This window comes from Dermacentor albipictus, chromosome 4 (genome assembly GCF_038994185.2).
Source record: "Dermacentor albipictus isolate Rhodes 1998 colony chromosome 4, USDA_Dalb.pri_finalv2, whole genome shotgun sequence".
NCBI lineage: Eukaryota > Metazoa > Arthropoda > Arachnida > Ixodida > Ixodidae > Dermacentor > Dermacentor albipictus.
Genome location: NC_091824.1, coordinates 41,050,513 through 41,071,180, shown reverse-complemented (window position 1 = coordinate 41,071,180; position 20,668 = coordinate 41,050,513). Strand labels below are relative to the sequence as shown.

At 46.0% G+C, this 20,668-nt stretch overlaps 1 protein-coding gene across 1 annotated transcript in view; it reads left to right on the top strand.

Moving 5' to 3' along the window:
- LOC135911462 (uncharacterized) overlaps positions 1–20,668 on the top strand; it is a 67,569-nt gene that overhangs the window by 25,858 nt on the left and 21,043 nt on the right. The window contains exons 4-5 of the mRNA XM_065443768.1: positions 7,328–7,434; positions 12,261–12,493. Coding sequence (XP_065299840.1) covers positions 7,328–7,434; positions 12,261–12,493 — 340 coding nt within the window. The remainder of the gene's footprint in view (positions 1–7,327; positions 7,435–12,260; positions 12,494–20,668) is intronic.

Here is a 20,668-nt window from a genome sequence, read left to right as displayed (position 1 = left end):
TATTCGGGTTAGTTGGAGGCCACGTGATCAAACGCGCTCTTGGGAAGGAGAGTGTGCGTGTTCTCCTCTATCGTTGCCGTAGCTGCGAATGAGTGTGCGCGGCTGACGTTTGCACGTCCCGCTGGCCGCATCTAGTTCTTGGTAATCATTGGCGGGCGCAATGATTCAAGGCGAGCAGGGATGATTCAGCGAGCAGGTACGCCTAGTGTTGCAGATACCATAGTCTATTCAAAGAAAGCGTAATTTGAGATTCCTGACAGAGCCCGTACTATAGTAAGTACGGCAGATGATGAAGACTCCAATTTGTGGACTCGCGGTGAATATCGCGGCTGTGCAAAACGTCGTTCTTCGTAATGCCAGCATTGTGACAGCGAGTGCTCGTAGTCATCCAATGAGATATTCACAGGTTTACATGATCCGTGCATTACACACTATGCTTGGTATTTTAATTAGTAAGTGTACGTTTACTACAATTTATATGGCCCAGATAACTAACGTATAGAGTCGTGTAAGGGCCAAACCTTCCTGGCAAAATATTGACGAGCTTTACATGAAACAGAGCCATTTTACCTAATTTACCCCGCAACGTGTACGAAATCCTCGCCTTCTAGTAGCGACTGGCGAAAGTGCGCTGCACGGGAAAATTTCCTGTTGAGCGTGATCAGAATTAGCGCACCGAATGCGATTGCTTCTCGGTTGGATATATTTTTAATGTTGCCTTTCAAGTTGGGGGTTCGGCACTTGCAGGCATTTATACGGTAAGAATTATTCTTCGTCTAAATGTCTTATACTTCGCTCTCGTTATTATTTCTTCGACTGTGAGTCCTAGCAGAACGCTGCTGCGCATGACTGCTATTGATTCTGATTTTGAGTGAATCCGGCTTGGCTTCATTTCGGTTGTTCAGTGAATTATATATATATATGTGACCCCTGCATTCAACTGGCGGTGTTTCCACTCCTAATAAGTGTGGCAAATTTTCATAAGAGTTCTTTTTTGTGATTAGTGGTTAGCATGCACGGCCTACTGGACAGAAGCAATACTCTTACACATAACTCACGCGCATTTCACACGCCTTTGATAAAAGACTCTGACGAAGAGGTCAGTGAAGTCTGCAGGCTTTCTTTATTCAGGATTTAAGAACGCCCACAAAGAAATTTGAAGCGAGGTGCACACACAGCATCTATACACCTACATACAACATATTCCTTCTCTAGGCATATGTTATCAATACCATTAAAAATAATTGTTGGGCGGCTACCTCCTTCTCTGCAAAATTTTAATAAACTTTGTCCTATTTATACATGTAATTATATTTTTTGCGCGTGGTATTCAAAGTGAGAATTAAAAAAAGAATGTTGAAGTGACAAAATGCGGAGGAGATAGCCGCCGCTGGTGCTTCTAATGTGCTAGTCAACTTATTGTCAGGGTTTGCAGAAAGAAAGCGAAAGTATGAATTAAAAGCTGTGCACGTCGCACCGACAGTGATGTAGTAAGCATTTAGCCACAATAAAATTTTAATTGGAAAGACAGAGGCAACTCAAAAGAAACCTCCAATGATGTGGGTAACAGAACTCTGGTTCTCACACTCTGGGATTGGGGGGGAAGGGAGGATTCAGCATCGGCACCCCTCCGGAAAACATCCAAGGGGGCTCAGGCCCCGGACTACCCTCCACCACCAACCCCGTAGTTGGGGCCGATGATAGTGAATGTACTGAAATATGGTTGAGTGTACCACCCCAAATGCTATGTACGAGCTGTGAGACACATCGTAGTAGAATACTACCGTGTCATTAAAAAAATTCTGCACTATTTGTTATTTCGATGCGTGTTCAGTTCCGCTGGTAGTGCTTACACAGTTTTTGCACTGGTTCGCGAAGCCTCTTGTCTGAAGCCTCTTGTACGTCATATGTACCTCGAAATGTGTAAACGCCCATAATTTTACTATGCGATAACAAGGTATACTTTTTGCTTCCAGTTTATCGTGTCACATTGTCTTAGTCATACATTGCGTGTTATTTGCATTAGGATAAAAAGAACAGGATGAAAAAGAAGAAGTCAAAAAAGGACGTAAAAGTGAACACCGGAATTTCGGAGGTAGCTGCCGTCGCCGAGTGTATCCAAGATGGCTCCACAGTGGCTTGCAGCAGCAAACAGTCTTCTCGAAAGAGTGTGGTACCGTCTCTATGCTGTCAGAAAGCTCGTCAACATAGACCTTTACGCGCTAATTCTTTCCCTTATATCTCACCCATTACCGAAAGTGCTGAGCACGTGATTCCCCGACCTTATTCTCCTTCAACTGGGAAGTTATTAAACTTGTTGTCTTCCTGCATATTCCTCGTTTTTCTTGCAAAGGTTTTTGAAATTGGTTTGGTATTTCAAACGGGGCAAGTGAAAGGAAACTAACGGCGAAATTATTCGCTCATGTGTTCTTCTCTTGCCGCCCGAAGTTTTATCACCTTCAGTGGCGTTAGGACAGCCCTACTCTTGCCTGTATCAAAGCTTTCACTTCAAAAACAGGAGGCAAGGATTAACTCTGGTAAAATCAATAAACAACGTTCCTGCTTAAATTTCTTGCTGGATATGTCACGCTGGAACAGGGGTGAATCATCAATCAGGAGAATGATTTCATGGCACGACTGATAAGATTTGCTTCCGAACAACTGATTGTTTCGAGTGGGTTCTTCTTCTCTTAAAATCAAATCAAATCTTTCAAATCAAATCTTTATTCAGCATTCTTCCACGTATGAAAAAAAGAATGCTAGGACAAGAGCAAAAAAGCTGCTACAAGCAGCTTGACGAGGCCCTTGCCCCTGTTTGACTGGCAGCGAGAAGGTTTTACATTCATTGTAAATACATATTGTTTACATATATGCGTTGCATCTCACAGAAAAAAAAAACAAGACAAATGTATTCGCGTACAATAGAGTCCCACGTACAGGACAACATGTCTGAAAACATATGCAGGAAAAGGAATGCATGACAAATGTATTCACGTACAATAGCATCCCACGTACAGGCCAACATGTCTGAAAACATATAAAGGAAATGGAAGGAAAAAAAACGCATTTCTGGTCCAATTTAGACCATTTTCACTCATGTTGTACAGACAATAAAGGATCATACAAAGGTAATACGAAAACAAGTGACTACAATATAACAGAAAACGTTTACATTACATTTTTCCCTTAGCCTTTTTCCCCTTTCTTTCTCTTTTTTTTTTTAAAGTTGAAAACCGTCGTTCGCCATTAAAAATTCTTTCCATTGTTTTCTAGTGATGGTCCTCGGGTCTATATGCCTCCTTTCAAGGCTATTTAGCAGGAATGGTACACGATATTGTAACCTGTTAAAACCATTATTGGTTCGGGAAAATGGCAAATCCCATATTTCTCTTTGCCTTACGCTGTACGGCAGCTGCAATGATTTTTTGAGGCAGCTCATTCGAAGAAAATGCTCATTTGTGCGTCTTAAGCTGCTCTGGTATTTTAAGAACAGGTTAAATATGTATGCATGCTTGACAGGAAGGACATTAAGTGACTGAAACAAATCCCGCGTATGGGAATCCTATGGGGCATTTGCTATATGGCGAATAACTTTTTTCTGTATGACAAGTAATTTGTGAATGTTTGTTTGAGATGTTGTCCCCCAAACAAGGTTACAGTAGTTTATATGCGGGAGGAATAAGGCATTATATAGAAGAAGCTTGAGTTTCGGTGGAATCACCTGTCGCAATTTGCAAATCATTCCACATGCCCTCGCCAAATTTTTAGCTACAAGGTCAACATGAGCGTCCCAAGTTAAATTTTCGTGAAAAATGACTCCTAGTGTTTTAACCTGTTTTGCAAGCTCGATTTTAGAATTGTCAAAATAGATATCCAAGCAACGATTTATTTGCTTTTGCACCGGCGCAAATAAAATACATTTGGTTTTCGCTGCGTTTATTTTTAAGGAATTCACTGTGCTCCGTTGAAACAATCTATCAAGGGTAGTATTTGCTAAACTTGTGAGTTCCTTAATATCCTTGGACTGAAAGAAAATGCTGGTATCATCTGCATAGATAACAAAATAAGCTTGATCACTAATGCTTATTAAATCATTAACATAAAGATTGAATAAGATCGGTCCCAGTATACTGCCCTGCGGAACCCCAGCCTTCACAGGAAGCAAAGATGAATATTCGCCTGAAATAGCGATGCACTGTTTTCTTTGTTCGAGATATGATTTTAGTAATTCTAAAGGTATTCCACGAAACCCATAATGTGCCAATCTGCATAATAAAGTGGTATGATTAATCCTGTCGAACGCCTTCGAAAAATCGATGAATATGCCAAGGGTTAACTTCCTTTCCTCAAATCCATTAAGTATGTACTCTTTTTGCGACAATAGAGCCAGTTCGGTTGACACCTGCTTTCGAAAACCGTATTGCTGAGACGTTATAATCGAAAACCTATTACAAAATGTTGTCACTCTATTACAAATAACTTTTTCCAGACCTTTCGAAATAACAGGTAATATTGCCACTGGTCTGTAGTTGGATAAATCGTTTCTGTCTCCAGACTTATACAACACCGAAACCTTTGCGAGCTTCATTTTGTCTGGAAAAACACCTGTAGACAAACAAGTATTAAACAGATGGGTGAAAACCGGTACCAGGAGATCGAGTACAAACTTAATAGGTCCTATTTGAAGTCCATCTATGTCACGCGCTTTACTGTTTTTTAGTGATGAAAATACTAAGAATATTTCCTCCGGAGATACCGGCTCAAAAAATGCACTGTTAGTAATCTGCATGTCCAGGAAGCTCGTGGCAGTGTCATCATGGACGCTATCAACCAGATTTGTGAAATATTCATTAAACTTGTTCGCCAAATTTTGCCCTTTAAATGCTTCATTATCAATTATTATTTCAAGTCCTTCATTTTGGCGGCTTCCCCTTTGTAATAGTTTGTTCATTTCGCGCCAGATTTCATTACCACGAGCGCCCGGTTTCCCCAAGAGGTTTTCAAAATAGCTGTTTTTAGCATTCCGTAAAAACTTTGTCACCAGGTTTCTGTGTTTTTTATAAGCAAGAAAGTCTGCACGATTTTTTGTTTGCAGAAATACGGAATACAACGCATATTTTTTTCTTATCATACTGAGACATTCATCTGTGAGCCAGGGCTTACGTATCTTCTTGGATTTCTTTACCATTTTGAATCTAAAGCAGGTTCTGTAGGCTTCAGTAAGGATAGAAATGAGAATGTTGTAGGCTTTGTTAGCGTCTACACATTCAAAGACAGGGTTCCAAATTATTTTTTGGATTTTTTCCCTAAAGTTGTTTAATGTTCTCGGATTTATCTCTTGAACAATGAATGACTCAGAATGATTCACACTTTTTTTCATAATTTCACCGTGTTTACAAAACATATAAATAGGTAAGTGGTCACTCACGGCTGCTGAGACAACACCCGATTGTATCGTGTCTTCAATGCTGTTAGTTACGAATAAATCCAGAAGACTTTCAGAAGAGTGGCTGATGCGTGTTGGCTCATTTATAACGTTTTTGCAACCAAATGAATCCAAAATTACCTGCAATTCTCGTGACTGATATGTATCTTGCAAAAGGTTAATGTTACAGTCACCCCCAATTGTAATGTGCAGCCTATTTAATGACACAAAACTGAGCACGCTCTCTAGAAAAGAAAGAAATGCGTCCAGTTTACCATTCGGTGGGCGGTACAGCACAACAAATACAGATTTCTGATACTGTAAGGATAAGGCTTCATAATCTGGTGTTTCTATCGAGAATTCGGTGAGTAAGCTGCATGGCATGTGCTCGGATACAAGTTGCAAAACACCCCCACCACGGCGATGTGATCGATTTAGAAAAAAAGTTCTAAAACCAGGCAGGTAAAGTACTTCCCCTTCAGATTCGTACCACGTTTCTGTGAACATGATGACGTCAAATTTGAAACCAAACTCAGCAAGAAACATCATTAGTTCGTCATGTTTGTGCCTAGCTGATTGCGTATTGCAATGCAAGAATGAGATATAGGCACCGCCACATGGGCGGACAACGTCACGTGGCATAACCATCCGAACAAAAAGTACGAGAATGAACGCGCCAATAAGTAGGAAAGAACTACATCATCTTTTCCAAGTCGGCTTCACATGCTACACGTAGCATACGGGAGCTTTCCGTCTTACGAGCAAAAATTTTGCCTCCCCTCACCCACGCATAGCACCATTTCATTTCCTTTTTCTTCGCCACAGTCATTCCAAGTAGCTTCTTTAGTTGAGGGGCCAGGTGCTCATTAACAAACACGGGTTGCTCAGTGGCAAATCCTAGCTCAGTTGTAGTGAACCTCGTCTTTCGTGCTTTTTCAACAACTGCGTCCCTTTTCGACCGCCGGTTAAAGACCACAACAATGTTCTGATTCGACCCATCTGTTCCATCCATTCCACTGTTCCGCACAGGAACACGATGGCAAACCTCAATGTCCTGCTCATTTATAGGCTCGCCCAGCGCTTCACCTACTTTTCCAAGCACGTTCACGAGGTTCTCGTTATTTGCAACTGGAATTCCCTTCACTTCGATGTTCTTGTTTCTTGAATACTGATCCTGAGCTGTTATCCTGAGAGAATTATCACGGACCTGAGCCTTCAATTTGTCCACCTCCTGAGCCAAAAGATCATTGGACACCTTTAAAGCCGCATTCTCCTCCTTGACGCTAGCACATTTCTGTTTCATGTCTTCATACTGTTTGTTTATGAATTCCAAGGATTGCTTTAGTTCCCTTAATTCCTTCCGGAATTCGCGTTTTAGGTCTGCTATCTCGGTTCCCATTGGGACAGGTTACGATTCAAACACAGGCGTACAAAAATTTGACAGACGCGCAGCAAAAATTTGACTGTAAGGCAGCAGAGGCAGCAGAGGCAGTACGTACAAAATTAGCAGAAGTAATGAGAGTTCAGACCTGTAAAATGCAAGTTGACGAAAATCACACCCTGCTCCGTGCGCTGCCCCGCTGCCAAGTGGTTCCAGCGATGATCGTGGCGTCCTTTTAAGCCAGGCAAAGCGTGTCACGTGTCCACAAAACCAGTCAATTCACCGGCGCATGAGGACGACGCCGCTGTATCTTGATGCAGCTGTACCGCAGGCACTTGGTCAGTAGTCGAGCGTTTTCGCCTGTAAAATGCAAGTTGACGAAAATCACACCCTGCTCCGTGCGCTGCCCCGCTGCCAAGTTCCTAAATGCATGCGCATATTTTGCCGGTATTCTGGAGTTCGCCAACAGCCTACGCCCACAACGAATGTTCTCATCGACAGTGAATTATTCACCGATGCAGATGTCCTGGCTGACGCAATGCAAACCCTGTCGCTGGTTTCTGTCTGCTGTGAGCCAGACCGGGTCCAAGAGGCTCTCGAACTGCAGCGAAGACTCCCTTCTATAAAGGTATGCGCCAAACATTCTGGTCACGTTAAACTATCTTTTCTATCTCTGCTTATAATTGTTGCTTGGATCTTCCATCCTATAATTTTTGTACAGAAGGTAAAGCTCCATATCGAAGCAGAGCGGTAAAATCAATTGTGTCATCACCACAACACACGTTAGGAAGAGGGGTGGTGGTTGGTCGAACTTTTCAAAACAATGACAAAATTTAAAAAAGAGGCGCTAAAGGGAAACATGAAGTGCGTTTGACTGATTGATTGTTATTTATAAACCCTGTGTGCGTTTCCTCGCCGGACAAATATGTAATATTTGCGAAGAACACGATTTATTAACAGTCATAGGAACAACTATGCCGCTACGAATTTTGACAACGAACATTCTTGCTTTTGTACGTCCTTTTTTTTAAGCAACATAAAACCATGCTGTAAGCAAAATCGTGCTAATATGGCAAGAAAGTGAAATTAAACCTCTCAAATGCTAGCCTGAAATGCCTATTGAATTATTATTCCTATGCTACTTGTTCAATTCAGTTTGATAGGGTATTGTCGTTATGGAGTGCCTGGAGCTTCTAATTGAAAGGAATCCTTTAGCATGAAAGTGTGCTCTGTCGAACTCCAGCGAAAAGTCTGTCCCATGTGCTTACTCCACGCAATCATCATTGCCCTAATTTCCTGGAGTTCGAAAATAAATGTTAATCGGGCTGATAGTTAGGCGTCGACAAGACTCTGATAATCCAGTTTTATTTATTTGAAATATAACTCAGTGCTTTCTTTTACAAATGTTCTCTGAAAGCTTTTAAATTTAGAGGTGGATTTGCAGATAAGATAGTTGGCTTTAAAAAAATTATTAGGGAACCTCGTGCTATTGTTGCTCAAAGCGAACGAGTCGTACAATGAAATTCATGCAAGATAGGATCTTATCGCAGTATTCTGTAACGATGGTGGTGAATGTGCTGTTTTATGGCACAAAAACCAAATACAGCCAAAGAGCATCAGACCAGTGATTATCCGTTTGCAGTGGAGCGATGAATTACGAGAAGTAGGTGTAACTTGGCTGTAAAGGGGCCTAAAGAAACGGTAAATCCAGTATGTAATAAAATTACGGCAATAGCTAATGAGGTGACCTGTGGACAGGAAATATACATCTTGAAAGAGCGATGATACACTGAAATACGCCACAGGCGTATTTCATATGCGCAAGAAGTGCGACCCGCAGTATTCGGTAAAAACATAAAACTGATTCTGGGGTTTTACGCGCGAAAACTGCGATTGGATAATGAGGCATGCCGTAGTGAGGAACTACGACTAGGTCCTGACCACCATTTCATCATTATCGTGCCCCTAATGCACGGGACACGGTCACTTTTCCATTCCGCCCGCAAGGAAATGTTAAATAGGACGAGGCAAACTGGAGCACATGTTCTGTGCCACGTTTTATACGAGGCACCACTTCATCAAACGGGTTTTTACTGCGGAGCTGGTGTACGCTAGGTTCTGGTTGTTTGTGTGCGTAGGTAAAAAAGACGGCGGCCACCCCAGAGTTAAAGGAGCTAAAGCATAAAACAAAAGCGTATAACCGGGTATGCCCCAGCTGCGTCTAATCGCGAGGAGTACCCAAACGTGTTGTGATAAAAAATATCGTAATAAAAAAGTAAAAGCGGAATAGACACCGTTTAGTATAGATTGTGGTTTGACGTCATGGGCTCTACAGGCAAACCACGTAACCTGATCTTGCCAAGCTCCTTCCCATTCGTGCAATAGACAGGCCGCGTGCGGCGAAGTCTTCGGAAGAACCGCGCGCCTACGAAAACATTATCGTGAACAGAAGCGGGAATGTGCGGGGAAACGGTGGGAGGCCCATAATGCGGACGAAGACCGTGCCGCAAACCATATGCACCTTTAGCTGGATAACTCCTACCGACTCCACATCCATCGTAATTGTGTGTGATTTCAACATAGATGTGTCTCGGCCAAACGGATAGTGGTTTGTAGCGTTTCTCTTGGAAGGGTTCGGCATTCCATGTTACACAAACATCTGTGTGCCCGCGATGCATGATCATTTGTCTGTAGAGCTCACATTGGCCAAGAACCTTTCCAGTGGCACCACAGAGCCACTGGCCGTATATCATAGTGATCATAAAGCGATGGTCACCTTGGAGACGAAATAATATTTCCGAGAAAGCTAACAACAGAAGGTTAAAAATAAAGAAAAACATTCACTATGCAATTTATTAAAACAAAAAAACGTGAAAAAACGAAAGTGATTGTGCTATGTGTCTTTTATTTTCAATCAACATATCTATTATCAACATATTTATGATTATATATACAGCTCCGGTGATCATCAACCTTCACGCAGTGGACAAGCTCTGAATTTTTTATGCCGCTCCTAACTGAATGTACACGTAGAGACCATGTGAGGGGTCACGGTAGACATGGGAAGACACATAATTGGCATTTGATTCACTTTTTTCGCCTTAGATTCGCATCAACTTACATTTGCTCTACATTATTTCACTTTACTTCACCTAATTAGCCATCTCATTCACATAACTTGCCTTAGATTCACATTTAGCGCCATTTAATACATATTTAAACGTATCACCTCTAATACCTTTTAACGTCATTACTGCATTACTTCACTTAAGTTACCTAATCATTCACGTAATTTACCTTAGATTCACATTTAACACTTACAACACTTAATTCACGTTCAAGCGTATCACCGCTAATCACTTATGCAATTTAGTGTTTAAGATGTCACTTGAATTTTTTCTAGATAGTACTAGCGGCTACCTCGTACTATCTTGGTCTTGAGCGTAAGCACGGGAGCCTGTGGCATTCGGCATTACATATCTGTGCAGTCTCATGATGGTGCCGAAATGTTTTGGGCATGCTCACTGGTCACTTGAAACCTGGTGCCATAATGCCGCACGGTAGTCGGATGTTTCGACCCATTAGTCGTCTAAGACTTCCGCAGTAATAAGAACAGTGGAAATTCATGAAGTTGCATCTGTAAATGTGCTTCTAAGAATACTTCAGGTTTGCGTTATGACCAATTCCTTTGAAAGAGATCAGTATTTTTTTCTCCGATTTCCAATTCATGCAGCCTGGGTAATAAGTTCGATTAGGGACGTCCAATACGCAGTGGTAGGCAGTCCTCTGCAGCCTCTCTGCTTGACACACAAGTGCTTGCCGGCGTACAACGAACTGCAGTCTCTGTTGAGATCATTAGCAGTTCCTAGTTTATGCAATAACGCAAAGGGTTAAGCCGTCCTAAGTATAAAACAGTCTTTTGACTACGGAATTAACCACTTTTTAGCTTGCGAAGATAGCCATAGTGCTGGAACGAGGTTGCTGCAACCGCAAAACAAGTTGCTTTTGCTGCCACCTGTTTACACCTTTTGCGCAAGGAGCCGCTGTTGCCAAGTCCTTCAGGTTAGACGGCTCGTAAAAGGCAATGGTTCCGGCAACTTGTCACACAGAGGCGGGTTTCCAGCCTGATGGACACAGCACCTTTCCTGTTCTTTTATCTGTGTCTTCCCTTACGATTTTTACAGTCAAACTGTATGTGACTAGGATCTCGGGATTTCTTTGTCTCCGTCGACCGAAAACTCAACCAATCACAGCGGAAGGCAAACACCGTGTCCGCCGCTCGGTTCTTTGCAGCACCATCAGATGGCGCTCGCATCCCTGCATCCGCATCCACAAGCGTTTTTCGGTAACAATCGTGGTTGTATAAGCTGCAGTGGCCGGAAAGCGGCAGCTACAGCTTATCTATATGTAAAAGAACTAATTTTGCAGGGTTCAAGCACCGGCGTGCTTGAACGCTGGAGATTATGCATTCCTCGGAACGCGCGTTGCCACAAAAAGAGCTTGAGCGGGGCGCGCCGGTCGCTACCAAGCACAGACACAAGCGCGCCTATTTCAGAGTGGATGATACCATGCCATTTTCGTCGCTTCTTCATCGAATGAGGTCAGCTTATTTCAGTAAAGCACTTATGAATTTGTATGTGCTTACATGCTTCTATATATATTTATGTATGTCCACCCTGCTTTGATCTGGTATCAGGTGGCGGTATAAATCAATGAATAAATAATTAAATCAATCAATACCGCAGCGCCTCCTCGCCAGTGTGGGTTCCCTCTACGTTAAAAGATACTATTGACGCTGATGGTAACGAAGGTACAGTTTTTTTACAGCCGGACAGCCAAGCACGTGTATTTTCATTTCCATGCAGCTGTAATAAACCAAGTCTTCATTAGATGTCTAACGATTGCTCTGAGCAAACGTACAATTTCGTCGTCAGAGGCCACATGGCCAGTATATCATTGGAATCAGCACTTTAGGATGCCTAGAGCGGAAAAAATTGATGCCGCTTAGGAACATTAAGCCTCATGAACCAATAAATAAACCAATCAAAATAGATGTCACGCTAAGTTTTGAAGCACGAGCACATCAATACTTTACAGCCAACCTGTTTGTTACAGAGTTCTCCAGTTTCACCAAAGTCTTGCTAAAACATAATGCTGACACAAAATAATGTTAACTCAAGTTGCTTGTAAGCCAGCATATTAAAGTGGACGTTCAAAGGCTTTAGGAGATGCGGTTACAAAATTGTCTTATCAAGCTGTTTTAATACATGGTTAAGAAGTTGTAATATCAGAACTTGTTAAGCTTCCTTTGCCTCCCCCCTCCTTCCCATCTTATAGCTGCAAGGTACATCCCTATAATTTTCAATAGATTTCCTGCGCTACAACGCATAAATCTATCTACCCATGCTTCCTGACAAACGTATTCTCAACATTCGTCTGTTGATTGAATTGCAGCACATCATAGCACTGGACGAAACGGCGCATAATATGATCGGCGCAACGAACACCGTAATCACATGGAATGAGCTGCTCAAGAAGGGGCACGATGAAGGAGGCCCAATGCCACCGCCTCCCGAGTATCGAGAAAACCAGATCTGCTACATGGCACCTACAAGTGGCACGACTGGCAAACCGAAACTGGTTGTGCATTGCCACGAGTCCTTCCTGGCTATCGTTCAGTCAAGCAGGTTAGCTTTCTTATGCTTTAGCATTCTATGAGGTACTCCACGCACTTTCATGGGGCTATGTATGTATGTATGTATGTATGTATGTATGTATGTATGTATGTATGTATGTATGTATGTATGTATGTATGTATGTATGTATGTATGTATGTATGTATGTATGTATGTATGTATGTATGTATGTATGTATGTATGTATGTATGTATGTATGTATGTATGTAACAGCTTTCTCGCCTACCTGAGGGGTAGCCTACGGTCGAATAGGCAGCGCGTCAGGCTGCTGTGCTGAGGAAAAAGGGGTTCGAAACTAACCATCTGGCCACCTTGGGTCACTGAGTATGTAGAACTGTGTACATATCTGCCCCTCTTCAACATGCGTATGTAGGTGCGGGACTACATATTTATCGCTGTTCGATGAAGCCCTTTGACGCCGACTTGGAGTACTAGGTATGTGCCATTCATTCTGGGCTGGTCTTCAGTGAACCTCTTTGATGCGAACATGGGTCACTGGGCACGTGCCACCCAGTAGCTGTGTCACTCTTCATTGAACATCTTTGACGCAAACTTGGGTAACTGGATGTGTGCCAGAGGGGTGGCGCCATTGGCGAATTTCTTTGACGCTGAGTGGAATAGAACATAAGTCACATTTGAGCCTCATGTGATGTGCTTCATTCGGCTCCTGCTTTTTGCCAGCTTTTTCGGGGGTTATTCTAGCGTGTACCCTTGAACTGTCCACATTTTCAGATTCGTGAAGTCAAGAGGAACATGCCGATACCCCAAATTTTATGGGTGGGTGGTTTTCTGTGACATTTCTTGCCGTTTTTCTTTCAGCTATGCCATGACGGCGTGCTGAGCCTAAACATGTTAGGTTTCGCGCGGCGAGGCATCGCAAGCCCGCCTCTTCTCGTCGGAGGCTCTTCTACGAATTTTGTGATGGAGTGTGATGCGGGAAGGGAGTGTTTAGCCCTCGAGGACTTCATTAAAGAGTCCGCATGGCTGCTAGTTCCCGCCAGACGTTCTTCAATGAGAATGAGAAACGCAGCCAATGCCAATGCGGTCGACGTTCAGCATAACCGCGGTTCCAACGCTCGGCTCCACGCCGACCGCACGTTCATTAAAGTAAGATCATTCCAGGGGCCAGGATGCCTCCGCTGCCCATGGAAGAGGCAAAGATCATCATGCGACCCAGGGGAGGCCTGTGTACCAGCAAGTTAGGACCTACCGCAGTCGCCGACGCCATATGGCTGGCTGCCGGGCTCGATTCGGCGTCGCGGTACACGGACACGATGTGTCCCAACTTTAGTATGGTGGTCACCGCACCCAACAGGGAAAACGCTGCATGCTACGTGGGAATCGAGGGCATCTCCGTCGCCGGTCAAAGTTTTGAGCTAAGCGCGTATGAGGCCACACCCCACTCAACGTGAAAAGGTGTCATCCGAAGCCTCTCCGTCACCGACGGCCCCGCGGCGATCGGCAAAAAACTCATGAACCTGAGAAATCCCACTGCGCTGGGCGCCAAAAGAATCAAGAACATCGGCACCATGGGGCTCCTGTTTGAGGGGTACCGGGTGCCAAATTTTGTCTCGTGTGGCGGCACTATCGTCAGGTGCACTTTATTTCGCAAGCAAATGGACGTGTGTTACAGCTGTGGCAAACATGGGCACCACTACGACGTCTGCCCTTGTCCCAACGACGCCATTAGCAGAGGAAGCGCAGAAGCAAACCCCGACACTCAGCATAGATACGATCCCCAATGCAAGCTGTGTGGAGGCGACCACCTTACCGCCGCCAAGGAGTGTAAGCGAAGATTTTAAACGCCGTATCTCGTCAGGCGCGGACGGGGGGAACGCTCCCGTGCCCTTAAAGCCGAACAATTCCCGCCCATGAAGTGCGCGAATCAAGCCCGGCAAGCATCACCTCAACGCCGATACGGTCGCAGCCACTCCCGGTCCAGGGGTAGATCCAGTTCTCGTGGGCGCTCCAGGGGTCACACCAGGAGCCGCTCCGTCTCCAGGGCCACGTCGAGGTCGCGATCCGGAGTCCAATCCAGATTCAGGTCCAGATCCGGTTCCAGGGGCCGCGTGGGTTCCAGAAGCCAGCCAGCATCCGGACCTCAGGCCGCCTTCACACGTTGCGGGAAGCATACGACCCTCGTTTGGGAAGATGTGGCACGTCCCAAGCCAGGCGCCAATACCGATTCGGCTCCGGCACCTCGTAACCACCCGCCCCCAGAGTGAGCTAGGGATGCGGAAGTCATTCGCTTGCGAAAACAGAACGACGACCTGAAGAACACGATCAAGAGGCTAGTTAACGAAATGGCAGAGATCAGAAAACTCGTTTTGAATGTGTCGGGTAAAGGTGCCTCAGGCACGGCCACCGAGACTCCAATCCCAGCTCTGGTAAACGGTGCTGCGACGTCCTCCAAACGCAGGGCAGTAGTAAAACAAACAGGTGAATCGGGAGCGTTGTCCGCGGATGTCAGCGAGATTACGCGAACTCTCTTTGGGCTGGCAGACAGTCTCAAACATGTCACTACTAGCGTCAGTTGCCTCCCTGATAAGGTTCGCAAAATTGAGGTTGCTCTCGCAAACCCCAACAGGGGCCTCGGAACTCTCGCAGATCGCATCGAAGCCACTGAGGCGCAAAAGCTTTCATCCGCTTCCGTCATAGAAGCGCTAACCGTTCCCACCATACTAAAGGAAGCTAGACTTCAGTATCCCACCCGCGCGGTGACAGCAGGTCCCAGGCGCGAATGGTTCTTCCCAGTCTTTGCCCAGCCCTAACTGCCTCGTTAGGTGGTGGTCCGTCCGGTCCGCCATAATGGATAGATCAAAAGAGCGTTTTCGCATTTGGCAATGAAACTGCAGGGCGTATTCTAGCAAAAAACCCCTCTGCAGCAGTTTTCCACGTCTTTCGCTGTCAAACCACAGGTAATTGTCCCCAGGAAACATTAGTCTCCACCGCGTCGCTCCAGGGCTACAGGGCTGTGTCGGGCCGGCCCGGGGGGCGAGGAATTTGCACCTTGATCAAGAAAAACCTGACTCATCTCACCCACGAGCTCAAGCTGCCGAGTGGTAGAATAGAATGTGTCATGGTTGAGATTCTGCTCGACGTACCGCAGCGAAATCAGCGCAGAAACAGCGTTTTCGTCCTCAATATCTACAGCAACCACAGGAACTCGCGCCAGCAGTTCAAGACCATCCTCAAGAAAGCGACCGACTTGGCTGGCCCTGGACCCTTGGTTGTCGTCAGTGACTTCAGCACATCGTGCGGCTCCTGGGGTTACGTCTACGACACTACCAAGGGGCGCCATCTGTGGCAAGACGCCAACGAGATGGACCTCACTCTGGTCACTGACAAGGATTTTCCTACGCGCATCGGCAACTCTGTTACCCGGGACTCGATGCCCGACCTCGCCTTCGTCAGGAATGTTGATGACGTGGGCTAAGAGAACACCGCCAGGGAGTTCGGCAGCGACGACTACATTCTCGAGATCAACTTCAAGGTGTCTCGGAGTAGGGCTATGGAGTTCGCGTTCATCGATTGGGAACATTTTCGCAAGATTCGCGAAGAACCTGGCAGAGCCAGGGCACCCGCCACTCTCGAAGGATGGTTCGAAGGCGTCAGGAACGACTCTGCCGTGGCTGCCAAGAAAGTGGTAACCAATCTCGACGTCGAATGGATGGACAGCAGACTCGTCCACATGATCGAGGCCGAAAAGGCCCTGCTCCGCCGATGGAAGGGTCAAAGGCTCAATTGCAGACTCCTAAAGAAAATCTCGGAGCTCAACAACGTCATCGATGACCACTGCAAGGTGCAAGTTAAGCCAGAGGCATACGTTGGCCCGGGGCCTTCGCGAAGCCACCAAGTCTCACACGGTCGATGAAGTCGCCTCAAAACTTATACAGAAGTACCTGACCGTCCGTCGCGACGAAGATCCGTCGACGAAACTTTCGGACTATCGAGACCCTCCACGCCCCGAGGTGGACGAAAACTTCTCCATTGTCGATTTCAGACAGGCCATCTTCGCACTTAAACGCAAGTCTGCACTGGGTCCGGACGGAGTCACCAACAGAATGCTGAGGTACCTCAACGGCACGTCGGCCGTCTTTGTGACCTACAAGATCAACAAATCCTGGTAGAGTGGCGTTATTCCTGCAGACTGGAAGATGGCCTGTACGGTGCTCATTCTCAAGCCCGACAAGGCACCGAACATCGAAAACCTCAGGCCCATTTCTTTAACCTCCTGCGTTGGTAAGGTCACGCAGCGCATCGTCTTCAACAGGCTCAACAGGTACCAGGAAGACAACCAGTTTTACACGTACAACATGATCGGCTTCCGTGTCGGACTCTCGACGCGGAAAAGAGAAGAGAGTCAGACCCAAAGATAGGAAGCCAGTCTCCGAAAGCAGCATCAGTCTTCGAACTTGTAATGGGGTAGCGATACCCAGGGTAGACGTTTTTCGGGTCCTGGGCATGTTTGTCGAATTCAACGGCGAGAAAGGAACGGCTCTCCGCAAGATCATCACGAAGGCGGACAATGCTTTCCGCCTCGTTTGCAGAATTGTAAAGCGGCACCGAGGCATGAAGGAAAACAATCTCCTCAGGCTTATCAATGCCTTCGTACTATGCCACTTCACGTACACGATTTCTCTGCACAACTGGCTCAGAGCGAAGCAAGACAAGTTCAACGCATTAGAGCAATCTTCGTCGACGCCGCGGAGTACAGCAATGGGAAGACCTTTGCCATCGTTGAGGTCGGCTCCAGCGGGGAGATTTCCAATAGAGCCTCCGTTCGCACTTCAGACCTCGGAGTCGCCGAGCAAGCCGCGGTCGCCATCGCCCTGCTAGATGGTCGTGGGCCCGAGATATTTAAGCAATTCGGAAACGGCAGTTCGGGCTTTTCAAAAGGGTTGCATCGCCAAGCACGCTACTCGTCTTCTTAGCAGCTGAAGTCCATATGCTCTCACAGGTCATCCAATCCACTAGTTTCCCGCTCACGTAGGGTTGGTCGAGGGTGCTCCCCCGAACCTTAATGAGTCTGCTCACGAGGCTGCGCGTGGCCTCACCGACCGCGCTTCCTCTGTAGGGAGCGCCGACTCCCCTCCTCCCTACGGCCACAGGGACGCTCTCGCTGCTCACAACGAGGTTAATGAATTCTTCTACATGTCTAGAAGGGTCTTTCCACCCCCCACCTCATCATCATCATCATCATCATCATCATCATCATCATCATCATCATCATCATCATCATCATCATCAGCCTGGTTGCGCCGACTGCAGGGCAAAGGCCTCTCCCATGATTCTCCAACAACCCCGGTCATGTACTAATTGTGGCCATGCCGTGCCTGCAAACTTCTTAATCTCATCCGCCCACCTAACTCTCTGCCGCCCCCTGCTACGCTTCCCTTCCCTTGGGATCCAGTCTGTAACCCTTAATGACCATCGGTTATCTTCCCTCCTCATTACATGTCCTGCCCATGCCCATTTCTTTTTCTTGATTTGAACTAAGATGTCATTAACTCGCGTTTGTTCCCTCACCCAATCTGCTCTTTTCTTATCCCTAAACGTTACACCTATCATTCTTCTTTCCATAGCTCGTTGTGTCGTCCTCAATTTGAGTAGAATCCTTTTCGTAAGCCTCCAGGTTTCTGCCCCGTAGGTGAGTACTGGTAAGACAGTTACACCCCCTCATCCCAAGTTTAATAGGGCGCAAGCTTTTCACTTAGACTTCTACAGACCAGCACATATCCGTGTCTGTCCGTTCACCTCGTGGTTTACCCCGACGTGTATCGCGACGACACATGCCCGTCCTGCGGGCAGACTTCCACTCTATGACACATGCTCTGGTAGTGCGGGTGCACATACCCCATCTCATCGAGGTGGAGTGGGACTTGCTTCTGCATAGCCCCGCTCTAGAAAAGCAAATCCTGGCTGTTTGGCGTGGCCGCTACCGAGCCGGCGGGCTAGACCTGCCAGTCCCGACGTGGGTGCCGGGTGCGCCGACGAGTTCGCGTCCTCGCCGGACCTGCAATAATGTTTCTTCACTCACTAACTCGCTCACAAGTCGCAAGGGTTCCTCAAAGAGAGTAACCCGACGGTTTAGTAGGCTGCGCCACAAATGCACTGACATGCCGTTTTACAATGAACGTCGTTTACGCCAACACTTTAGTAAGCGGCGCCAACAATGAACTGGGTATGTGGCGCTGTTCAATGAAACTTGCGACAACTTGGGTCATTGAGTATGTGACACTGGTTGGCGGCAAGTGAGGTAAAGATTCTCAAAGCTCGCCGGCAACGGCGCTCCACAGTTCTTGTCTCGGAGACCATGCGCGGACTTTCTCGTGTGCACTATACGGCGCAGAGAGAAAGAGAGAGTAGTTGTGAAGAGGAAGAGGCAAAATGGTGCAGGTTGTTCAGAATGAAGCCTGCGAAAGGATCTCGGTGGCTGCATGACGTGTTTTTCAGAGTTCACACGCGCCGGCGCACCATGCATTTCGGAGGCCACGCACAGACTTCGCGGCGGCAGCGCTAGATGGCGCCTTCAGCAAGCGCGAAACATTTTGTGGTGAATGGACGTGCTTTTTAGTCCGCTCAGGTGCAGTTCGTGGGGTGCAGAGTGCCGAAGGTGCCTGTACTTGACAGTCACGTACAAAGAGCCGTAGTGGCTGCTAATGAGGCGATATGAAAAATGAACCGAGGGAAAGGCTTCGAGGTTGTCGAAATAAAGAGAGAAATGAGAAGTTATGCTAGTTTTAAACGAGATGGGATCTATTTCAGTTACATTCTGGCACGAGATGTGGGCTGGCGACTTGGTGGCCACGCTGTTGCTTTTTTAGGGGGCCCACGGGCGCTCAGCAGGCCAGAGTAGATAGTAATGAAGAAAGTCCCCTAGGGGAACGTTAGAAGAGCATCGCCGTCGATAACAGAAAAAGGAGGAAAGCAAGAAAGGGAGCTCGCCATGCAATAGGCTGCATAAACATACAGAGTGGCAGAAGAAACGAAAAGTGGGCAGATATTGAGGAGCAGGAAATGGAGAAGAAATAGGGGTGTATGCGGCGGCAGAAACGCACCTTAGAGACTCAGAAGAGCCGCCAGTGATTGAGAATTATGTTTGGGAAGGGCACAACAAAACTAAGTCGAAAAGAAAGGGAGAGGGAGTCGGAATGCTCATCTATCAGCGAGCCAAATGGAAAAGAGTAAATTCAAAATGTCAAGAGCATCTTTGGTCATCAGGTACAATGAGTGGGAAAAAACTGGCTGGGTTTACGTAACTGTGGACGTAATTGTGGACGGGAAATAATTGCACAGAGAAGAATGACGAGTTAGTGGAATGCATAAGCGCTGATATTTAGGTTTCGGGAATGGTGCTGAAATTATCCCATTAGGTGACATGAACGCCCACAACAGGATTTAGATGGCTATACCGACAACAACGGGAAGTCAGTGCTAGACCTTTGTGAGCAACATAACCTCGTTATTGTGAATACAGGGGCCAAGTGTGAAGAGAAAATCACGTGGTAAGTGAGAAACCTGCAATCAACCATTAATTACTGTCTCATGGCAGAAGGAATTCATGATAAGTCAAGAGAAATGGTCATTGATAAGGAAGGGTATATAAGCATAGGGAGTGACGATGAAATGGGATATGTAGTTGGGAAAAAAAGCAAGGATTGCAAAATGGCTAATCCAAATTTTAATGCTGAAAGAATAACAAATATAGTCACTGGAGTCGAAGAACTTGGCAAATGCCCTAATAAAGAATGGGAATAAAGTGTGCTTCTAAGTGTAATAACAACTTAAATACGGAAAGAGAAACAACATGTTCGTTGAAAAAGGAAAATGAAACCGAAAAGCTGGTGGAACAGGCAGATACGACAAGCGATCGCTGAACGACAGAAAGCATCCCAAGAGCACAGGCAGGAAAAGAAGGCACTGTTGTCGCAGCATGAAGTAACCAGTAAATGGGAAATATACCGGGAGAAAAAGTCTATGGTACAAATACTGGGGAAGCAAAATTAAAAGGTGAAAGTGAACGTTGGATGTCGGAAATACGTGAGAAAAAGGCCACACCTTGAATATTTTGGAACCACATAAAATTATTGGGCAGGAAGTCAACAACAATACAACATATCCTAGACGAAGAGGAAAACAGACTGGAAGGAGAAGCGGCAACAA